This window comes from Gymnodraco acuticeps, unplaced genomic scaffold (genome assembly GCF_902827175.1).
Source record: "Gymnodraco acuticeps unplaced genomic scaffold, fGymAcu1.1, whole genome shotgun sequence".
NCBI classification, from domain to species: Eukaryota; Metazoa; Chordata; class Actinopteri; order Perciformes; family Bathydraconidae; genus Gymnodraco; species Gymnodraco acuticeps.
In genome coordinates this window covers 415,869-435,695 of record NW_022990223.1, presented here as the reverse complement: position 1 = coordinate 435,695, position 19,827 = coordinate 415,869, and the positions used below count along the sequence as shown (strand labels likewise).

Genomic DNA, 19,827 nt, shown 5'->3' with positions numbered 1-19,827 from the left:
GTGTTCATCTGACATCTTCACTTCTGGTTCGGTCTCCACTTTCTCTTCTGGTTCGTTCTCCACTTTCTCGGCCACAGGCTTGGCTTCTTCCTCAGGCACTGCGTCAGATTGGTGTAACTCGACATCTGCTGTGAAGTCAGGCATGCTGTGACAGGAGTCTGAAGTCGGCTGGCTTTCAAAAGGCTCGTCTTCTTCATCTTCATAGTAATCACCTGAATCCCGACCCTCATCTTCTTCTTCTTGGGGGGCCTCAGTTTTGCCTTCAACATCCCCATTACTGTCTCCTTCGACCTCTGCTACAACATCTCCATCCTCTTTGGCCTCTGCTACAACATCGCCATCCTCTTTGGCGTCTGCTACAACATCTCCATCCTCTTTGGCGTCTGCTACAAACATCTCCATCCTCTTTGGCGTCTGCTACAACATCTCCATTCTCTTTGGCGTCTGCTACAACATCTCCATCCTCTTTGGCATCTGACATTTTGCAGAGTGATTCATAATGTTCAGGAATTGTTTGTCTTCTCTGGACATTTCCTCGGTTTCCTTGCTTGTATTTTCATTGAAATCATGATTGTATCGTTTGACCAATAGCTCCTCTAGGCGTACAATGGCTATCCGATTGACAGCAGCAGCAGGGTGGCCATTAGCATCTCTGCTGTCGTTGCTTCCTTTTAGGGGACCATAGAAGACCCACCCCAGTAGGGTCTTTACAGCGTAGGGTCGTTCTCCTTGGTTATTGATCAGCTCCCAAGGTTCCAATACCTTAGGAGAATTTGTCCCAATGAGTAGGTCAATGCCAGAAGCAATTTCATTAATTTTGATGTCCTTTAAGTAAGGCCATTTTTCCAGATCTTCTTGTAGAGGAATATTGTGCTTGGAAACAGGCATGGTTTTATGTGTGAAGACATCGGATAGTTGAAGGAAATTGTTTTCGTCCAGACTCGATATTTCCAAACCTGATATGATGACTAGACACAATTTTTTTCCTGATTCATTGTCTTTAGGAGAATGTTAGTCCTTTGTCCTGTAAGGTTTAGCCTCCTCATTAGACTTTCTGTGCAAAAGTAGATGAACTTCCATGGTCCAGAAATGCATAAGTTTGTAACACTTTGTGGATCTTTACTGGTACAATGGAGAAGATGGAGTTATCACCGACCCCAATGTGCCCACATGTATGAGGTGAGATGACACTATTACTTTCCATTGGCTTCCCATTCTGTTCTGTGTGTTCTGCTTCCTCTCTTTTGCCTTTTTGTTCAATGTGGAGTATTTCAGGATGACTTTGATTGCACACATAACATGTCAATCGACTGTGGCAGTGTTTGCTCATGTGTCCTATTTTTAGGCATCCAAAACACACCCCTTTTCCTTTCAAGAAGTCAATTTTTTCTTTGTGTGTTTTCTTCAGGATCTGTGGACACTGCTCCAATGAGTGACCACTTCCTCTGCAGAACAAACACAAATGTAGGGAGTTGGTGGTTGATGGAGGTATTTTCATTCCATTCGTTGTTGCATGTTCTAGCACTGGTGTTCTTGGGCAGGTAATAATTGTTGCAAAACTACTTGCTCTTAGGCTTGGTTTTCCCTTTGAAAAGGTAGAGATAACAGTTGTGATAGCGGCAGTTGGTTTATCATCCTGGATGCTTCCAAACAGAGGATCTGACAGTATCTTCACTTGCCTTTCTATAAAGTTGACAAGGTCAGGAAATGTAGCTCGATGCCCACGCTCTTCCTGTAGCTGACATGCTCTATTCCTCCACTTGTCTCTGAGTTTGTACGGTAGTGTCTGAAGTATGTGTTTCATGTTTGAAACAACATTCATTTAATCCATATAGGTGAGATGTTCCATTGCAACAACCTCTTAGGAACAAAGAGAAGGCTTGCAGTGCTTCCACATCTTCGGCTTTGATCATTGTCCAGGTAAATGCTTTGTTCATGTATGCAGTGGCGATCTTGTGTTCATTACCAAAGTGTTCTTTAAGCAGCTGTTTTGCCCTTTGATAACCTTGAGCTGGAGGCAGATGTTGACAGCTGCGCACTAGGTCCTTTGGTTGTCCTCTAGTGTATTGCTCTAGGTAATGCAGGCAGTCACTTTCATCATCAGTTTTCCGCTCTACTCCTCTTTCAAATGCACGGATGAAAGCTTCAAACTGCAATGGGTCACCGTCATAAACAGGAATGTCTCTTGGAGGTAAAGTAGAAGTGAGATGCTGTTGAGCCAGCATAGCAGTGTTGTCATTTTGCCTCTGGATTAGGTTATAGATGTCACCTTGATTACCATAGTTGATTACAGGTGGTGTGACTCAGAGGTGTGGACTCGAGTCACATGACTTGGACTCGAGTCACAAATTTGATGACTTGAGACTCGACTTGACAACATCACAAAACACTTGCGACTCGACTTGGACTTGAACACCAATGACTCGGGACTTGACTTGGACTTGAGCCTTCTGACTTGAGGTGACTTGATACTTTAATTCAGAGGTCTCCAACACGCCGATCGCGAGCTGCCGTTACCCCCTAATCCCACCAGGAGCGTCTGCGCTGCGGCGTTTTTAGCGATCGCGGTCACTCTAGTCAATGGGTGCTATTCCACCAGACCCGCTGCGCCGCGGCTCGAAGCGTCCCAGAAGCTCCTCGCCCCAAGGAATTTCTAAAATATAGGATGAATCCTATTTTTGACGCGGCACAGCGCGGCGCAGGCAGGAAGTGGAATGTTCATCCAACAACTGCGAGGCTGCACACACGACGCTCCCGCAACGTTTTGAAACGCGCCTGGTGGGTTAGGACGCAGGAGGAGGTCGCGGCGCAGACGCTTCCGGTGGGATCAGGGGGTTAGAAGAGCAGACTCCCGTTGGGGAGAGCAGAATCTTCAGCCGGCAGACGCTCCTACTCTTGCTGAGAATCCTTGCAGGCTGGGGCGGGTCTTTATTTAGCTGGGCCACCATGCGGCCAATCATATGCGAGGACACACAAGGATCATACCATTATGTGAAAGAAGGGTGGGGGCACAGCATGTGTAGTGGTACAGGCCAGTTGCACAGAGCCGGATTTAAATGCAAGCGCGTCGGAAAAAGTCAAGAAATGAGCGAAAACCGAAAAAAGAAGCAGCATCTGGCTGCTTTTCAATGATATTGGAGAAAGCAAAGCTGAGTGCAGGATTTGTAAAATGTAAATAACCTTCAGAGCAGGTTTTTTTTTTGGTAACCACTCAGGATTTATTGTCAGAGGTGGGAGAAGTTCAGACAATTAAAAAAAAAAGTTACAATCAGGGTTCCCGCGGGGTCTTAACAAGTCTTAAAAAGTCTTACATTTGTTAATCTGAATTCAAGGCCTTAAAAAGGTCTTAAATATGATTCAGAAGGTCTTAAAAAATATCGGATTTGAAAGGTACTTCTATGTTGCGATAGCATCTAAATGTGTTTTGGGGGAAATGTAACCAGTACGGTAACAGCCTTTCAGTTCCCCCCAACAATTTGTATTGAATTTAATCAACATGGAACCAGTAATCACTAACTTTGTTTCCCCCGGCATGGAGCTAATCTATGTTGTTTTATTTTCTTCTTTTTCAAATGAGCAACACAGTCTAACTTTTTAATCATACTTTAATTATAATAAATCCTACCTCACCGACAGACATCAGTTTATCAACATCAACAACTGCACCTCCTCCACTGCTCCTCTGTCCCAAGGCGTCCCCCAGGGTTCGGTGCTTGGCCCCCTCCTCTTCATCCTCTACATGCTCCCCCTTGGCAAAATAACTTGTCGCCACAACCTTCAATTTCACTGCTACGCCGATGACATCCAACTTTATATCTCAACAAAAACCATCACCCCCACAACACACTCCACTCTCACCAACTGTCTCTCAGAAATAAAAGCTTGGATGCAAACAAACTATCTCCAACTGAAAGTGCCAAATCAGATATCATCATTATCGGCCCCCCATCCCGTATCAAAGACATCCATCATTTCAACTTCACCATTGACAGCCACACTCTATCTCCCCCCTCACATCCGCAACCTCGGAGTCATCTTCGACAGTCTGCTCAAATTCAACCACCACATCAATCACATCACCAGGACCGCCTTTTTCCACCTCAAAAACATTGCCCGTCTCCGCCCATCACTCTCCTCCTCTGCTGCTGAAACCCTGATTCATGCATTCATCACATCACGACTTGACTACTGCAATAGCATCCTACGGCATACCATCCAACCTCCTCAATAAACTCCAACATATCCAGAACTCTGCTGCCCGCCTCCTCACCCGCTCCCGAGACCACATCACTCCCCTCCTCCAGAACCTCCACTGGCTCCCCGTCTGTCAAATAATCAACTTCAAAGTCCTGCTCATTACTCACAAAGCCCTCAACAATCAGCCCCCCCCCCCCCCCCCCCCCCCCCTACCTCACAGACCTGCTGCACCACCACACCCCTTCCCGCTGCCTCCGCTCATCAGAAGCCAACCTCCTATCCATCCCCACCCGCATCAATCACCGGACCTGGGGTGACAGAGCCTTCTCCGTCGCTGCCCCCTCCCTCTGGAACTCACTCCCACAACCCATCAGAGACTGCACTGACCTCACCACCTTCAAAACACTCACAAAAACTCACCTCTTCAATCTGGCTTTTAATGTGTGATTGTTTTTGTATTATTTGACTTGAACTATATATGTATTTGTTGTTCCTTTATTTTATTTTATCTTCACTATATCTGTAAAGCGTCTTTGAGCACCTGTAAAAGCGCTAACAAATTAAATCTATTATTATTATTATAATAGGAAAGCATCCAACCGGAAAGTGTATACACTGTAGCCAGCCAGAAACTGTTGAGCATGTTTTACTGCTTTGCAGGAAATATAGTACTCAGAGAAATGTGCTTTTCCAGACACTGAAGAAAGCTAAATTCCATGACTTGTCGCTATCAGGGCTGTTAGGGAAAACATCAGGCAATATATATTGTGAGATTATTACATTTCTAAGAGAAATTGATACATTTAAAATAATCTAGACTTTTGGTTCTTTGTTTTGTTTTTATTGTTTTCTGCTTAATCTCTTGTCCACACTCCAGTCCAGTTGGTGGCGGTAATGCACCTACAAGTTGGTTTGCCAACCGCCAATATACACGAAAGAAGAAGAAGAAGGAAGTAGATGGGCGTGACTTTAAAGTTCTTTGCAATCCGCCAAAAACCGAGAGAAGAAGAGGTGAGTGGATTAAACACAGGCAGAGGTTTCATTAAGTGTATTTACACCGGTTAGCTTAGTTTACAATTAATCACGAATCAGAAGTTATCTTATTTAACACAGCTGTAATATTGGAAGAAAGAAACTCACTTTAAAAAACTTTAAATGTGCGCCACAAAATAGTCTCAAATGATCTTTAAATAAAGTCTAACAGCTAAAGTCTAACAGCTAAAGTCTAACAGCTAAAGTCTAAAAGCTATCGGCTAACAGCTACAGTTATTATTCCAGTTCGGCTCTGGGTGAGTAACAGTTGATTTGTAAAGCTAAGCTGACTTTATTTTAGTTATGTATTACACCAGTTGTCTTTAAGACAGTTTGAGTTGTTGTGTTGGTGCTCTTTACCATAGATATAGTTTTAAATATATGCTTATTAGCATCGCCATTCTGTGATGCAGCATTTTTCCCATTGAAATGAATGGGGTTCTTCAGTTAGCAGCTAACGCTAAGCTAAGCGACGGTTTAGCTCATTAGATAAATAGATATACTTTATTTAAATAATTATTTGCCTTAAACTGAGAAATGATTGTGTCACAGCAGAAGTGTTTTCAGGCATTACACAAGTTAAGCATATTTAAAAGATACAATAAGATATAATAAAAATGAAGCATTAGCAGCAAGTTTACACACGGGACACATATCACTAGAGTATCTAAAGAATACACAATATACAGAAAATACTGTATACATGGAGTACATTAAACAGTCTTACTTGCTAATGTTTGCTTTCTGTGTTAACTTAGTGATAGTTAATGACACAGATAGCGTTATAACTGTGGTTCAAACAACCGTTAATGTCACTTTCTATGTGAATAAAGTCATTTTAATGAAATAAAAGTGAACAAACTGAGCTGTAAGTTAGAATGTAAGTTGCTACACAGATTATGATGAATTATATCTAAATATTTGTATTGTATTAATAATAATTTACACAGAAAACCAACTTGTTATCGTAATGGTTAAAGTCATTTGCATGTAATGTTAATAACTATCTGACCTTTCTATCATTTTCTCCTCTGCTTAACATCACATTGACTAAATGGATCAATTTGGAACATGTTTACATCACAGCAGCATAGATGAGACAAGGCACTGCACATGATGTGATAAAACACTAAATATAAGCATCTAGAAATAGAACATATCATTGAATAAACTCTTTGAATTCCTAATAATTACTTTCTCTAACATTATTTATCCCACAGTATATTCATAAGTTATATGCATACCGTTTAGTTTGAGTAAACGCTCCCCTTTTACCTTCAGCATATTGTTTTAGTACGGTAACTCTTCTTTATTACCGTTAGCATACTGGTTTCTGTTGGGTAACTCCTTTATGTTACAGGATGAATCCTCAGTTTATTGACTTGTTGTTTCTAGTCTCCTCCTGACTTACTGAGTCCTGGAGCTGTGAGTTTCTCCTCTTCAGTGAAGCAGCTTTATTACTGTCTCCTATTGTTGCAGACAAAGTAGCATTACATGGAAATATTCAAGTAAAGTCAAAGTACTTCTAAATAGTACTTAAGTACAGTACTTGAGTAAATGTACTTAGTTACTTCTCACCTCTGCTATGAACCTACGAAGTAGCTGTAGATTAGTTTTGTTGTGTCTGTCGGTTGTATTGAGTTGTCTTGTTTTGTGTCAGCTGTAGTTGTGTTGATTATTTCAGAGACCCATCCGGAGAAGGAGAACTGAGAGTAGCATGGAGGAGAACAAAGAGACCCCTGGAGCTCAGGTCAGTGTGCACTTCATCACAATATATTCCTAATTCCAGCGTTTCCGCCAGGCGGGCGTCTTGCCGTCATTTGACGCCCTTATTCAGCTCGGAACGCCCTGGACTCGAGCCGAGGGCGTCCAAAAGAGTTTTTATCGCTTGAAATGAGGAAAAAAGAGAAGGACATCCCTCTGTTGGAGGGGCAAAGGAGTCTGGTGGGATTCTTTTCACCGCCAGCAAAGCGTGTTCCTGTGCTAGTGGAGCACGCGCGTGAACTGCGAGCGCCGGAGCCTCGCAGCGGCGAAACTGAGGCTCTGGTAAACTGTGGTAACATGAAGAGCCGTTTGGGAGACGAAAGAGCCGGCTCTTCTTAGTGAGCCGAGCCAAATGATCCGACTCACTAAAAAGAGCCGGGATTCCCATCACTAATACGTAAAGAGATAGTATCTGTAGTGGCTATTTGTCAACAACAATAAAACTTCAAAAGGCCACTGAGGCACCAGGTATAGTGGATCTTACGCAGATCATGAGTTGGTAATGAGTCCATTGTCCAGACAAGGCATCGACGTTTTTGTGGTATTTATTAGCTTCACCTTGGCAAGATCAATACAGCAAAAGGTGTTGAAATGTTTGCTGAACTCAGCCCGATACTGGTAAAAAACCATAGACCTTCCCGGTGCCCACTGACTGCTGCTGTGCCCTGATTGACTTAAATAAACCCAGCTGCGTGCCCAAATTGACCCATCACCTTCAAAATAAAAGCATTTTAGCTGGAACACAACTTAACTCAAATAATATAGCTGTAAATTAATTCTACAAAACAAAATATAACAAATAAATAGATTAAATAAATGTGAAAAATACTGAATAGCTTCCACAGTATCTATAAGGGACGGCTCAATTCAAAATTCTAGTCCAGGGTTTCCCTCACATAGACTTTTACTTGGGCCGCCCAGGTTTAACGGCCACCAAAGTATATTTCCCGACCCATTCATTATTATTTTGTATCCGTCCGCGAGCACGACGCCATCTGCAATCGATTTACTCGTGGACAATGATCCCTCGCTTGCTGTACCTGTTCGCTCTGCTATCGCGTGGAGGGTCTGCCAACAAGCCGCCAACAGAAAGGTTCATGTTAATGTTGTTGCACCTCACGAATGCCTAACACTGTTATCCCCAAATGAAAGATCACAACCTGTTTGAAATATACAATATGAATGCACAATATGGTTAGATAGAGGTTAGAACGTTGTTGTCTACGATTCTTTAATTGTCAGATCAAGTCTGAAATGTGACTTGCATCACAGCAGCTCCATGTGTAACATCAACATAGACACATAAGACAAACACAATACATGAGAAACAAACAACTAACATGTAACATAACAGCAGGATCAGTGAGAGCTGCTCAAAGAGCCTTCAGCGTGCATCTGATCTGTAGCTCAGTGTTTACTGAGAGGACTGACTGGAGCACAAAGGATGCCTCAGTCTGACTTTAGTGAATCTCCATTAGATGGTAGCAGTTCAGATTCTCTGTTAGAGCATGCTTTGGGTCCCAGATGATGCTGTTGGACAGCCTCTCAGGTTATTATGGTCTGTGTGATGCCCCTGTGGGTGCATCAGTAGATAGGAGGTGTCCTGTCTGTGCTGTGGTGATTGGTGTTTGCATTGATTGCAGTAGCTCAGGGCACCTGGGTCTGGTGTCCTGCAGCTATTTAGAGCCTCTCTGCTCCTCTCTGTGCTCTCTCTGCTTTTCCCTACAGGCCCCCGGTTTTGTTGAGTATATGTTGTTGTTACTTTAGTTGCTTTACTTTGTGCACCTCAACACTCTCACACATTCATGCAACCCTCACCCTGCATTTACACTACTGATACCACTGACGTCCACACCTCATGCCTTACTTATTGTTGCACTTCATTTAATTTGGATTGTTTCCTTTAAATAAACATATTTTGATAACCGTTGACATGGTGTGTCTCCTTTTTGTTGTGGCCTTTTGAGCCAGGTCATAACGAATGGGGGCTCGTCCTACGGGTTATTTGGTTAAAAGTTTGTGTAGTGCTCGGAGCGTCATTTGAGCAGCTAATTAGTTGATGTGGTCCAGCTGTGTGCTGGCTCGGCGCTGCTATTTGGGGGACACATCATGTTTTTTTGTAGGGCTGTCAAGTTAACGCGTTAACGCAAAAAAAAATTAACGCCACTAATTCTTTTAACGTGATTAACGCATGTGTATTTTTTTTTTCCTCGGCTGCCCCGTAGTTTCAGAGCGCATCGAGTTTAAAATACCATCTACAAGCTGATGCTGACAGCCCCGCTCCTGCCGCCCGCTTGTGGCAGACCAGACTTCCACGCTCACCGGCAGGCACCGACTGGCTGTTGGGAGGACCGGGAGGGTGTGTGTGTGTGTGGCCCGAGCGAGAGAGACCTTACGTGCATTGTTGTTGTTAGCATCTGGTGCTAGCTAGCTGCGCTAACGGATATAAGGAGCTGTTTAAATGAAAACAGAGGAGCGACATTTCGCCACAACTGCGCCGAGCACTTGACTTTATGCAGGAAGCCAGACAGAGGGACATTGTACGAGAAGTCGGCACACTCAGCACGGATAGTGCGCGCAACATGATTGCAGCGTCCAGGCAGCTCCCGTTCGAGCATATGCCTTGAGTTGCACATAGCTCCAACGATCCATCTCTCTCACACACACACACACACACACACACACACACACACACACACACACACACAGAGGTTGTTGTGTTTAATATTCATGAGAATATTTGTCATTGTTCAAATGATAATAAACATTAGCATAAAGCATATTTGTCCACTCATATGTTGATAAGAGTATTAAAAACTTGAAAAATATTCCTCTAAGGTACATTTAGAACAGATCAAAAATGTGCGATTAACTATTTTAATCGACTGACAGCCCTAGTTTTTTGGGTTTCAGGAAGCTTTAGTGTTTGACATGGCGTCAGGTTTTGTGTGCCAATCAGAAGGTAAGATGTTGCGGTTTGTTACGCTTTTGTAAAGAGTTTCCCCCGCTAGGCTTAAGTGGCGTTTCCCCTTGGGTTGCGTCTGTTTGTTTTTTCATAGTGTTGTGGCAACATGGTTAGTGTCAGCTGTTTTCGGACAGCTGTCTCTGAGGCATATCCTCATGATTTCTTGGTGTTACCTGCGTGCAGGTCGCTCCATAAATCCGCCGGGTTCCAGTAATTACCCGCCGCAAACCACATGAAGACTAGGTGAGATTAGTAAGATTTTGGTTGGGCAGTTAGGGGGGAAATTCTCTGTTGGGTTTGTCTTTTGCCCAGGCGTGTTGACAGTTTAATACTTTGCTTTCTGATTGGGTATAAATATATATTATGGTTTCTTTGTCGGCGTTTGTGGATGCTCCCTCAGTATCTTTCCTGGATGATTGCCAGAAGGCGCAGTTGGTCGAAATAGCTGAGCATTATGAAATTGCTGTTGTAGGAGCAAGCGGAAACATGAGATTAAAGCTGTCATCTTTGTTTGAGCGGGGAGTGTTGCAGAAGAGCGAGACTGGTGCGGCAGGGGTCGTGCCGGTAGTGGTTCAGACAGCTGGTTTGACATTCGAGCAGCAAAAGGAGCTTTTGGCCATGCAGTTTAATCAGGAGAGGTTGCAGTTGAGGATGGAGCAGGAGGAGTTGAGGATGGAGCAGGAGGAGTTGAGGATGGAGCAGGAGGAGTTGAGGATGGAGCAGGAGGAGTTGAGGATGGAGCAGCAGGAGGCAGAGAAGCGTTTAGAGGTGGAGAAGGTGCTGGAGGTGGAAAAGATTACATTTGAGGTGGAATATGCTAGATTACGGCTGATTGGAGAGGGCAAGCTTCTCCGGTGGAGGATGGTTCTGATAGGTCGGCACCAGGTAGTGGCGATATTATTTCTTACTTGCGGTTAGTGCCAAAGTTTAATGAGCGTGACCCTGACATTTATTTTACTCTATTTGAACGCATAGCAGAGGCAAGAAACTGGTCAGATTGGGACAAAGTGCTGTTACTTCACTGGGCGAGCACAGGAGGTTTACGGAGCGTCCACACTACAGCTTAAAAAAAAGCTTGGAGCTGGGCGTGTCTGAAGCTTGGGGATTTTATTCGAGCAACGCGACCAACAACCAATCACATGAATCTCCCGCCCCCGGCATACAAAGCAAAAAACCCCGGGGATTTTATGCGAGCAATATATATATATATATAAATAAACTCCCCAAACAGGCGAAAACCTACCAGTTTCACCCACTGTCTCTGCCACCTCCCTCCATGCCTGGTTCCTCCGGTTTGTATCCCGGTAGGTGAAGAGGGTCTGGTCATACAAAACCGGGTGATTTGCTACGGCGATAATTAATTTCTCCTCCATCTTTTTTTTAAATATAGAAATGAACGGCGGGATATCTCTCCCAGCTTAGACGCGGTTTGATTGGCTAGGGCTTGAGCTGTCAGATTTTCAGAAACGGGATTTGATTGGCTGGCGCTGGCTACTCCGGCGTCAGAAGTTCAACATTGTTCAACTTCTGACGGCGGAGTAGCCGCTATTTTACCCACAATTCAGTTCGGTGAAAAGCGAGGCAACCCATTCAAAGTGAATGGGCAGACGCGTTGAAACCGTTTTTGAAGCTGTCGAAGCTGTAGTGTGGATGGCCCGTTATTCAGCTGTTTGTGGCGAAAATGCTTTGGACTATGCTAGAGTAAAATCAGCAAGTCAGAAAGTCTCTGACAGGGTGACCAACAATCTTTGAGCAGATTTATGATTTCTAACAGGTGGAGCATTTTTGCCGAAGTAACAACATACTGATACCCGTTAGTAGGGATGTAACGATACCAAAAACTCACGGTACGATAATATCGCAATAAAAAGTCCACGGTACGATATTTATCGCGACATTGAAAAATAAAGGGGGAAAAATGTGAATTTTTGTATAATTTTTTTTTTTTCAATAATAAATCTGATTTGTACAGCATTTTAGTAGGATAGTAGTGTTTTAAAGTGTCAACAATATAATAATCAGACCCTGCAATAGAATAGACGGGGTTCGTACGGGTGTTTGAAATCCTTGAAAATGCTTGAAATTTGACATGGTGTTTTCAAGGTTGGGAAAGTGCTTGAATTTTGGGAATGGTGCTTGAAATTGAGATGAAGTGCTTGAAAATGTAAATACTTTACTTTTACAATAAATTGCTGTCTGACTGAATAGTTCGCTTTTTAGATTAAAAGAAAAATAATTGCTTCGCTTCTACATAAAACAGCTCCGCTGCGGCCTTCCCGCCTGCAAGTGTTTGTGTTGCTGTGACCTGGGCATTCTGATGAGAGTGATAGATGACTGTGTGCCTGGAGGTTGCAGTTTCAACGAGCGTTGGCTAGCAGAAGACAAATACAAGCCATGGCTAAGACGAGGGTCAAGCCCACGAGTAGCCTCCTGCAAAGTTTGCAACATAACGATGGGAGAGTCTGCGCTGACGAGCCACATGAAAGGTACGCCGTAGGAGAGCATTTTAGATTAGGCTAACGTTGCATGTTATGTTTGTTTAAGCTAACGTTAGCGAGCTGAATAGCGAACTCCATGAGGGATAATAATAATTGCAGGGGACAATCATTTCAGAGGAGAGTACCTATGTTATGTGCGTTACAGTCGCCATCGTGTGGTGTTCAGAGGATGAAGCACTCAAGGCATTTCGTGTTTATAGCATAAATATAATCTATTGATTCGACACAGAGCGATTTTGAAAGCAATGTATTTCTACTGGTGGTATGTTTCGTACCTAAACCAAATGTGACTTGCTCTATCGAAATCAGTCACATTGACCCGAAGACACATTTTCGTTTGTATTACTGGTCTGGGGGAAGCTCGCGAGTGTGTGTGTGTGTGTGTGTGTGTGTGTTTGTGTATTTTTGCGTTTGTGTACCGGGGAAACACTCACAAGAAACACCGGCCGTTGTTATGCTTGCTGTGATGTTAAGTTACTCAGTTCTCTGCTTGTAATTATGCCGAAGCTTCAAAGTTGTATTTATCATCTGAATTTGCCGAAACAAGTTTAATATTCTGAAAGCCAAGACTTTGTTTATTTGAAAACAGATGAAAACAAACTGTCTTTTATATAAAATTGAAGTATTATACAAGTAAAACTACATGTTGCTTTAATCCCATGTAATTGTAGAATGAACGCAGTCTTCCTTTGAAGATGTATAAGTCAGGTTCTTGAGTAGTCAGCATTACCTACAAATCATTGTACACATTTGTAAATATTATTTTCCACTTGTTACCATTGTGAGTCTATTTTTATGCAGCTCTGCGTGATTTTTTACTCAGATCTTGTACTTGAGTAAAAGTACAAGTACTCAGATCTTGTACTTGAGTGAAAGTAGAAGTACTCAGATCTTGTACTTGAGTAAAAGTAGAAGTACTCAGATCTTGTACTTGAGTAAAAGTAGAAGTACTCAGATCTTGTACTTGAGTAAAAGTAGAAGTACCAGAGTGTAGGAATACTCTGTTACAGTAAAAGCATTCAAAAATGTTCCTCAAGTGAAAGTCGAAAAGTATTCTCATCAAAATATAGTGAAAGTAGCGACAGTAAAAGTAGTCGTTGTGCAGATTGGTCCATTTCAGAATAATATATATGATATGTTTTATAATGATTGATCATGAAAGTGTTCTCAAAGCTGGAGAAGGTGCAGCTAGTTTGAATGACTTTGTATACTGCAGGGTAGCTTGTGGATTTACTCCAGGTGGAACTAAAGTCTGATTCAACACTTGATTATATTTCACATCATTCATCCACATCTGTGAAGTAACTAAAGGGATTAAATACATGTAGTGGAGTAGAAGTGCACCATGTACCTCTGAACTGTAGTGGAGTAGAAGTACACCATGTACCTCTGAACTGTTGAGGAGTAGAAGTATTTACAATTTTTGCCAAGAAGGTGAGGCTTATTGACAGGGCGAGATATAAATATACTGTTGGTACTTGTCAATGTCTCTAGGTATGTACAAGAAGCCCTGTAAATACGATGTCCTTTTGTGTTATCTGTTTTAGGTTCATGTTGTAACCTACTTGCTGCCATGTTGGACAGGTCTCCCTTGAAAAAGAGATCAATGATCTCAATGGGACCATCTGGTTAAATAAAGGTTTTTTTTTTTTAAATAATAATTTAAAAATATCGCGGTAGATTTGTTCAGTCTCACGACGGTATTGAGACCAGAGGTTGCGCTAGACTTTTTCACTGCCCGTCATTTTGACGGACAGGATCGTAAAATTTCCATAAAAATTCAGTATTACCCGTCGGCCTTTACACTCTGGGGGGGGAGGAGAGAGAGAACTGTCAACGGGGGGGGGGGGGGGGGGGGGGGGGGGGGGGGGGCGCACGATCGTTAACTGTTAGCGCCATAAAGCCAAAACTCAGACATTTCAATGATTTTGTAGGGTACAGTTGGGTTTGGAAACGGTATCATTTCCTTTTTGGCAGGCTTGCATATCACTGGAGACTCGCTGCGGGGAAACTTTGGCGCTGTTCCGAGCTTGTTCTAATCCGTCAAAATGACGGACTGCTTTCAGAGTTTAAAAAAAAAAAATTGTTTAAAAAAAGTCTGACTCGAGTCCAAGTCATGTGACTCGAGTCCACACCTCTGCCACCGACGACATGTTTGTTTACTGTCCTGGCTTCACGAGTTAGGGAGCGCTGGATTTGTGAAGAACTCCCCTCTTCCTAAACCACTAATACCACAGTACTGGCAAAACGGGAGGAGCCGAGTGAAAAACAAGCGCCCCTCATCCCAATCCACCCACACCGCAGTATCTTTTTCTTTTTTTTTACCCAAAAAATATATTGTATATTATCGGGGCTATTAATACTGGTATCGGGTTTATCGGGATGACGTCATAATTCCTAATATCGGACCGATAATTATCGTGCATCCCTACTAGATATAGGCTACATATATTTATTCTTCACTGTCGGGTCACTTATTACTGGATCAGTGAGCTGCATGAGATACTGACAAGCTATCAGGAGAGGGAGAGAGGAAAAGAGAGCGCTTCCGCTCATTTCTCCCGTGTTATTATTAGGGTTGCAAAATTCTGGGAATTTTCAAAGATGGAAACTTTTTATGGGAATAAACTGGGAATTTTCTAAATTGAAGGTTGGCTCTTCATAGGGAACTTAAATATAGTTGGGGAAAGTATATTTTAGCATAATCTTGACTAAAACAAACGGATGCCGTTCAAGTACACTTGAATATCCATGCCATAGCACACTGCTCACTGCATGGCTATTGAGACCACACCCCCTACAAGCACTGTGCATTCCTCCATCACATGCACACATGAGTAATATTTAACTCAACATTCCTGTTTTCGTTCTTCAATGAAACAAATAATTGTTCAATAAAATAATTAAAACTTGTTCTGTTCTACTTTAAAAAATCTGTTGAAATGTCATGTTTTTTGTTTAATTTTGCATCGAATATTTCCAAAATTCCCCAGCTTAAAGTCCCATGGAAACTTTCCGCCCCATTGCAACTCTAGTTATTATCCAAATGAGTGTAAACTAGAATAATGGACATCAGTTGAATGTAATGATTAAGTTGATTGTTGTTTGTGGAAGCTCCAGTGAATGAGCCCCATTAACTGAGTGTTAAACATCACTTTAAATGGAAGATTTGAAGTGATGTTTAAATCTTCCATTTAGGCCCCGTCCACTCGATCGGATCGGCGATCGGCATCGGCCGATACTGATTCCGGCGATCAGCCCCAAAATTGGCAATCGGAGCATCCCTAATAGTCCAACCCAGTCTCATGGCATTTCGTGTTCACCAACACAATTTTTAATCTATTGATTCGTGTTCACCAACACGATTTCCCCCTTTTTTTCGTGTTGCACAGCACGATTTTAAAAGCAATGTATTTCTACTGATTTCTACTGGTAATGTGTTTCGTGCGTGCAGCACATCTTTTTCTCTGGTCGGGTCGTGGAAGACCAGAAGCTGTGTGGTTCATAAAAACATGTTCTTACTCAATAGCAAGCCACAATTATTGCTTTTATTTTAAATCGTATAATTTCGGACTTGTGTTGCCATCTGTGAGGAAAATAAATGGGGCTCAGAGCCTCAGAATACTGAAATCTGTATTTTTAAAATATTTTTTTCCTTCTAATTTGTTATTCTTTTCAAAAATAACACACTGTTATTTACTCACCAATAACACACAATTATCCTTGCTTTTATTTATTGGTTTAATTCCATAATCTCTGGCTTTTTTGGCGTCCGTCAGGAACTGAGTTCAAAATAAAAATAACCGGAAACAGACGTAGGCATTTCTGGCGATTACCCAAGATCCTCAGCTATGGTTTAAGCTCGCTGATTGGATGTTTTAGCCGCAATGCATGATGGGATTTGGTGTTTATATGATATGAAATCCGGAAAACATTTTAAAAGAATAAAATAATACTTCATTCCGAGCGCTCTTGCTTTTCTCTTTGAAAGTCATCACATAACGGCATTGTAATACACGGTTCGGCTGCATTACATATTACAGATCTGCCGTAGTTCTTTATTTATAGAGCCCTGATGAGAAGACCTTTGGAAAAACTGGAAGAAATGCCGCCGAAACTGAATACTTGACGTGGATCATAAATATATCAACAATTAAACAACATCTTCAATTTCTCTTCACACAATACGTCTCCTTGCAGTATCAACACTAATTCGGCTGACTTTTACATTTGATCTAATTCATAGATAGGTTATATTCACACCATAACGGTGCACAGCTGATATAAAAGGACTTGTAGTTTTTAAAGATATTACTGATTTACTTTGAATATAAGAATGTAAATACTGAGTCTGAAATAGTATAGAAATATGCTGTAAAATTATGTGAAAGCATGAATAAAACTACACATCTTCAGATGTTGTACATACACAAGTGTCCTACACTAATAATACATATAAGTCATTATGGCTGTGTGTACCTTGTGTGCACCGCCTAGTGGTTAAAGCACTTTATTGAATTATTGTTTTTATGTGTTATATTTGATTAACAAAATATTAAGAGTACATACTTTCATAGGGAGAAAGTAGAAGGTCTGTGATAGAAATATAGAATATAAAAAATCAAGAAGATACTATAAGTGATCTCTACAATAAAACAGTTTAGTGCAGGATGTACAAAGATATTAATAGGAGGAGGTGCAAAACAGAAAAACGAATTAACCTTTATTTAAACATTAAATAATACTTTAAATTAAGGTCTTCTTTTAAATAAGAAAAAAGCTTTGGAGGTATCAAAAGATAAATATTAAGCCTGACAAAGTACTTAACGTCTAATATATTGCTTTCCTGCAATGTTAACTATGTTGAAGCACTTATTTTAACTGATATTATACATATGAATTATACTCTTATGTATGTAGATAGTATAAGAAATGTGCAGAATATGACAGTTTAATGGTGGAGGTATACACACATATTGATAGATGTCTTGTAATGCACTGTTGAGGAACCTGTGACCCAAGATTTTCATTCATTGCATACACCGTGTATATGATATGTCAATAAACCTTTGAAAATCTTGAAAGGGATGTGCAAAATAGCCATAATATACAGTCTTTAATTAACTATTAGTAGAGAATAACGAGTAATGAATATACTTTATTACTCGTTTCCATTCATGTCAATTGCAGATAAATGGTTAGTCTTCTCAAGCACCAACTATCAAATATCTCTCCTGATTGTTGGCACTTGACAATCACCTTCCCTGAATTTTACTCAGGTGTAACTAAAGTATGATTTAAGGGTTGTTTATATTTCACATCATTAATCAGAATCTGCAAAGTAACTCAAATAAGTGTAGTGTAGTAAAAATACCAGGTTAACCTCTGAATTGTAGTGGAGTAGAATTACAAAGTAACATCGAGCTGTCAGTGTCATGTGGGTATATATATTAATGCTGCGCATTATGGACACAAGCGATTTTCATCCATTTATTAATTATATGTTTTACATTTGATAACACCAATGTGTTTAATACTGGCAACTTCTAATTGTGGGAAAAACGAAAACGTTCAGTAGAGACGTCCCATAGAACATTTTGCGAAACACAATAGCCAGCATGTGTAGTTCTGGGGGGGGCGTTCGATTCCAGTTTTGGATAGTCTGGCGTGGTTTCGTTCCATTTCAAACAGCTGTTTGACGCTCGGCGTAACCTTGGCGCACTGCCACTCCAACATCCAATCCCAGAGTTTGAAGATTAATCACGGGGACTGTAGTTCGAAACGATAGCTGGGGATTATGGGTATTGTAGTGTCTTCGGCCATCCTAAACTCTGAGAGGCCTACGTCTGTTTCCGGTTTTTTTTATTTTGAAATTCAGTTCCTGACGGACGCCAAAAAAGCCAGAGATTATGGAATTAAACCAATAAATAAAAGCAAGGATAATTGTGTGTTATTGGTGAGTAAATAACAGTGTGTTATTTTCAAAAGAATAACAAATTAGAAGGAAAAAAATATTTAAAAATACAGATTTCAGTATTCTGAGGCTCTGAGCCCCATTTATTTTCCTCACAGACGGAAACAAAAGTCAGAAATTATACAATTTAAAATAAAAGCAATAATTGTGGCTTGATATTGAGTAAGAACATGTTTTTATGAACCACACAGTTTACGGACTTCCACGACCCGACCGGAGAATAAGAAGTGCTGCAGGCACGAAACACATTACCAGTAGAAATACATTGCTTTTAAATCGTGCTGTGCAACACGAAAAAAAGGGGGAAATTGTGTTGGTGAACACGAATCAATAGATTAAAAATCGTGTTGGTGAACACGAAATGCCATGAGACTGGATTGAATAGTCTTTGGTAACAGTAGTTATTTCATCTAGTGAACCTTCCTGAAATGTCCCAATCTGTCCAATCAAATGAAATGAATTTCAGCGTGCCATTTTGAAGGACATCACATTTCTCTAAATGAGGATCGAGCATCGAGGAGGCTCTCTGGAGGAGCTCTAACCGAGGAGACACTGATGGGTCCTCCACGGCTCCTCCACGGCTCCTCCGCGGATGCATTTCCGGGAACGGTGGAGGCGTGATGCACGGCCGGACTTATCTCAGCCAATGACAGCTCTGCATGCTGGATAATTCTGGATATTTTAGAAACTGCTTTCATCGCGTCGCAATGTTTCCAGAGAGAACAGCTGTGAGGTCCGTGTAGAAAGCAGAGCAGTGTGTATAATAGGGGTTTAACGGTTCATTTCGGTTCGGTACGTACTTCGGTTTTTAGGTCACGGTTTGGTTCGGTACGTTTTCGGTACAGCAGAAAAAATTATCACATAACATATTTTTTGTTTTTTTTAAATTATTAAACTGTGAATAATGTATTCACTCAAATAAATACAAAATAAAATAAACATTAAGGTGCAGAATTTCGATGAACTGAAATAATCTGTATTTGAACTGTACTGTACTAGTTCCTAAGCAGCCAGTTTGACATTAGGACTTGCTTGTCATTGTATTTTCATGTTTTTTTTTAAAGAAAAGGGAACCTATCATGCAAAATGCACCTTTGGACGTCTTTTATACATGAATATGTGTCCCCGGTGTTCCAGGGAACTCACCAAGTGTAAGAAAACACAACCCTCTCTATTTTCCTCCTTCGCCAAATCTCTAAAAAAGGGGCTGAAACGGATCTGAAAAAAACGGATCCAGATTTCAACACTTTCCTACGTCACAAAGAGACGTGCTCCGCTTATTGGTCAACTCTCCACCTATCAGGGGAATGAGCCACGGCCACGTGCATTGCCAAACCTCTCATTCGCATATAGGCTATCGGCAGGCTAAATCAACTCCAGTCACATCTGTGTTTTTG

At 41.4% G+C, this 19,827-nt stretch overlaps 1 protein-coding gene across 1 annotated transcript in view; it reads left to right on the top strand.

Moving 5' to 3' along the window:
• Positions 1 to 5,490: 5,490 nt before the first annotated feature.
• LOC117547779 (zinc finger protein 420-like) overlaps positions 5,491 to 19,827 on the top strand; it is a 389,236-nt gene continuing 374,899 nt past the window's right edge. Inside the window, exon 1 of the mRNA XM_034218598.1 lies at positions 5,491 to 6,979. Within this exon, the coding sequence (XP_034074489.1) occupies positions 6,947 to 6,979 (33 nt within the window). The 5' untranslated portion in view covers positions 5,491 to 6,946. The remainder of the gene's footprint in view (positions 6,980 to 19,827) is intronic.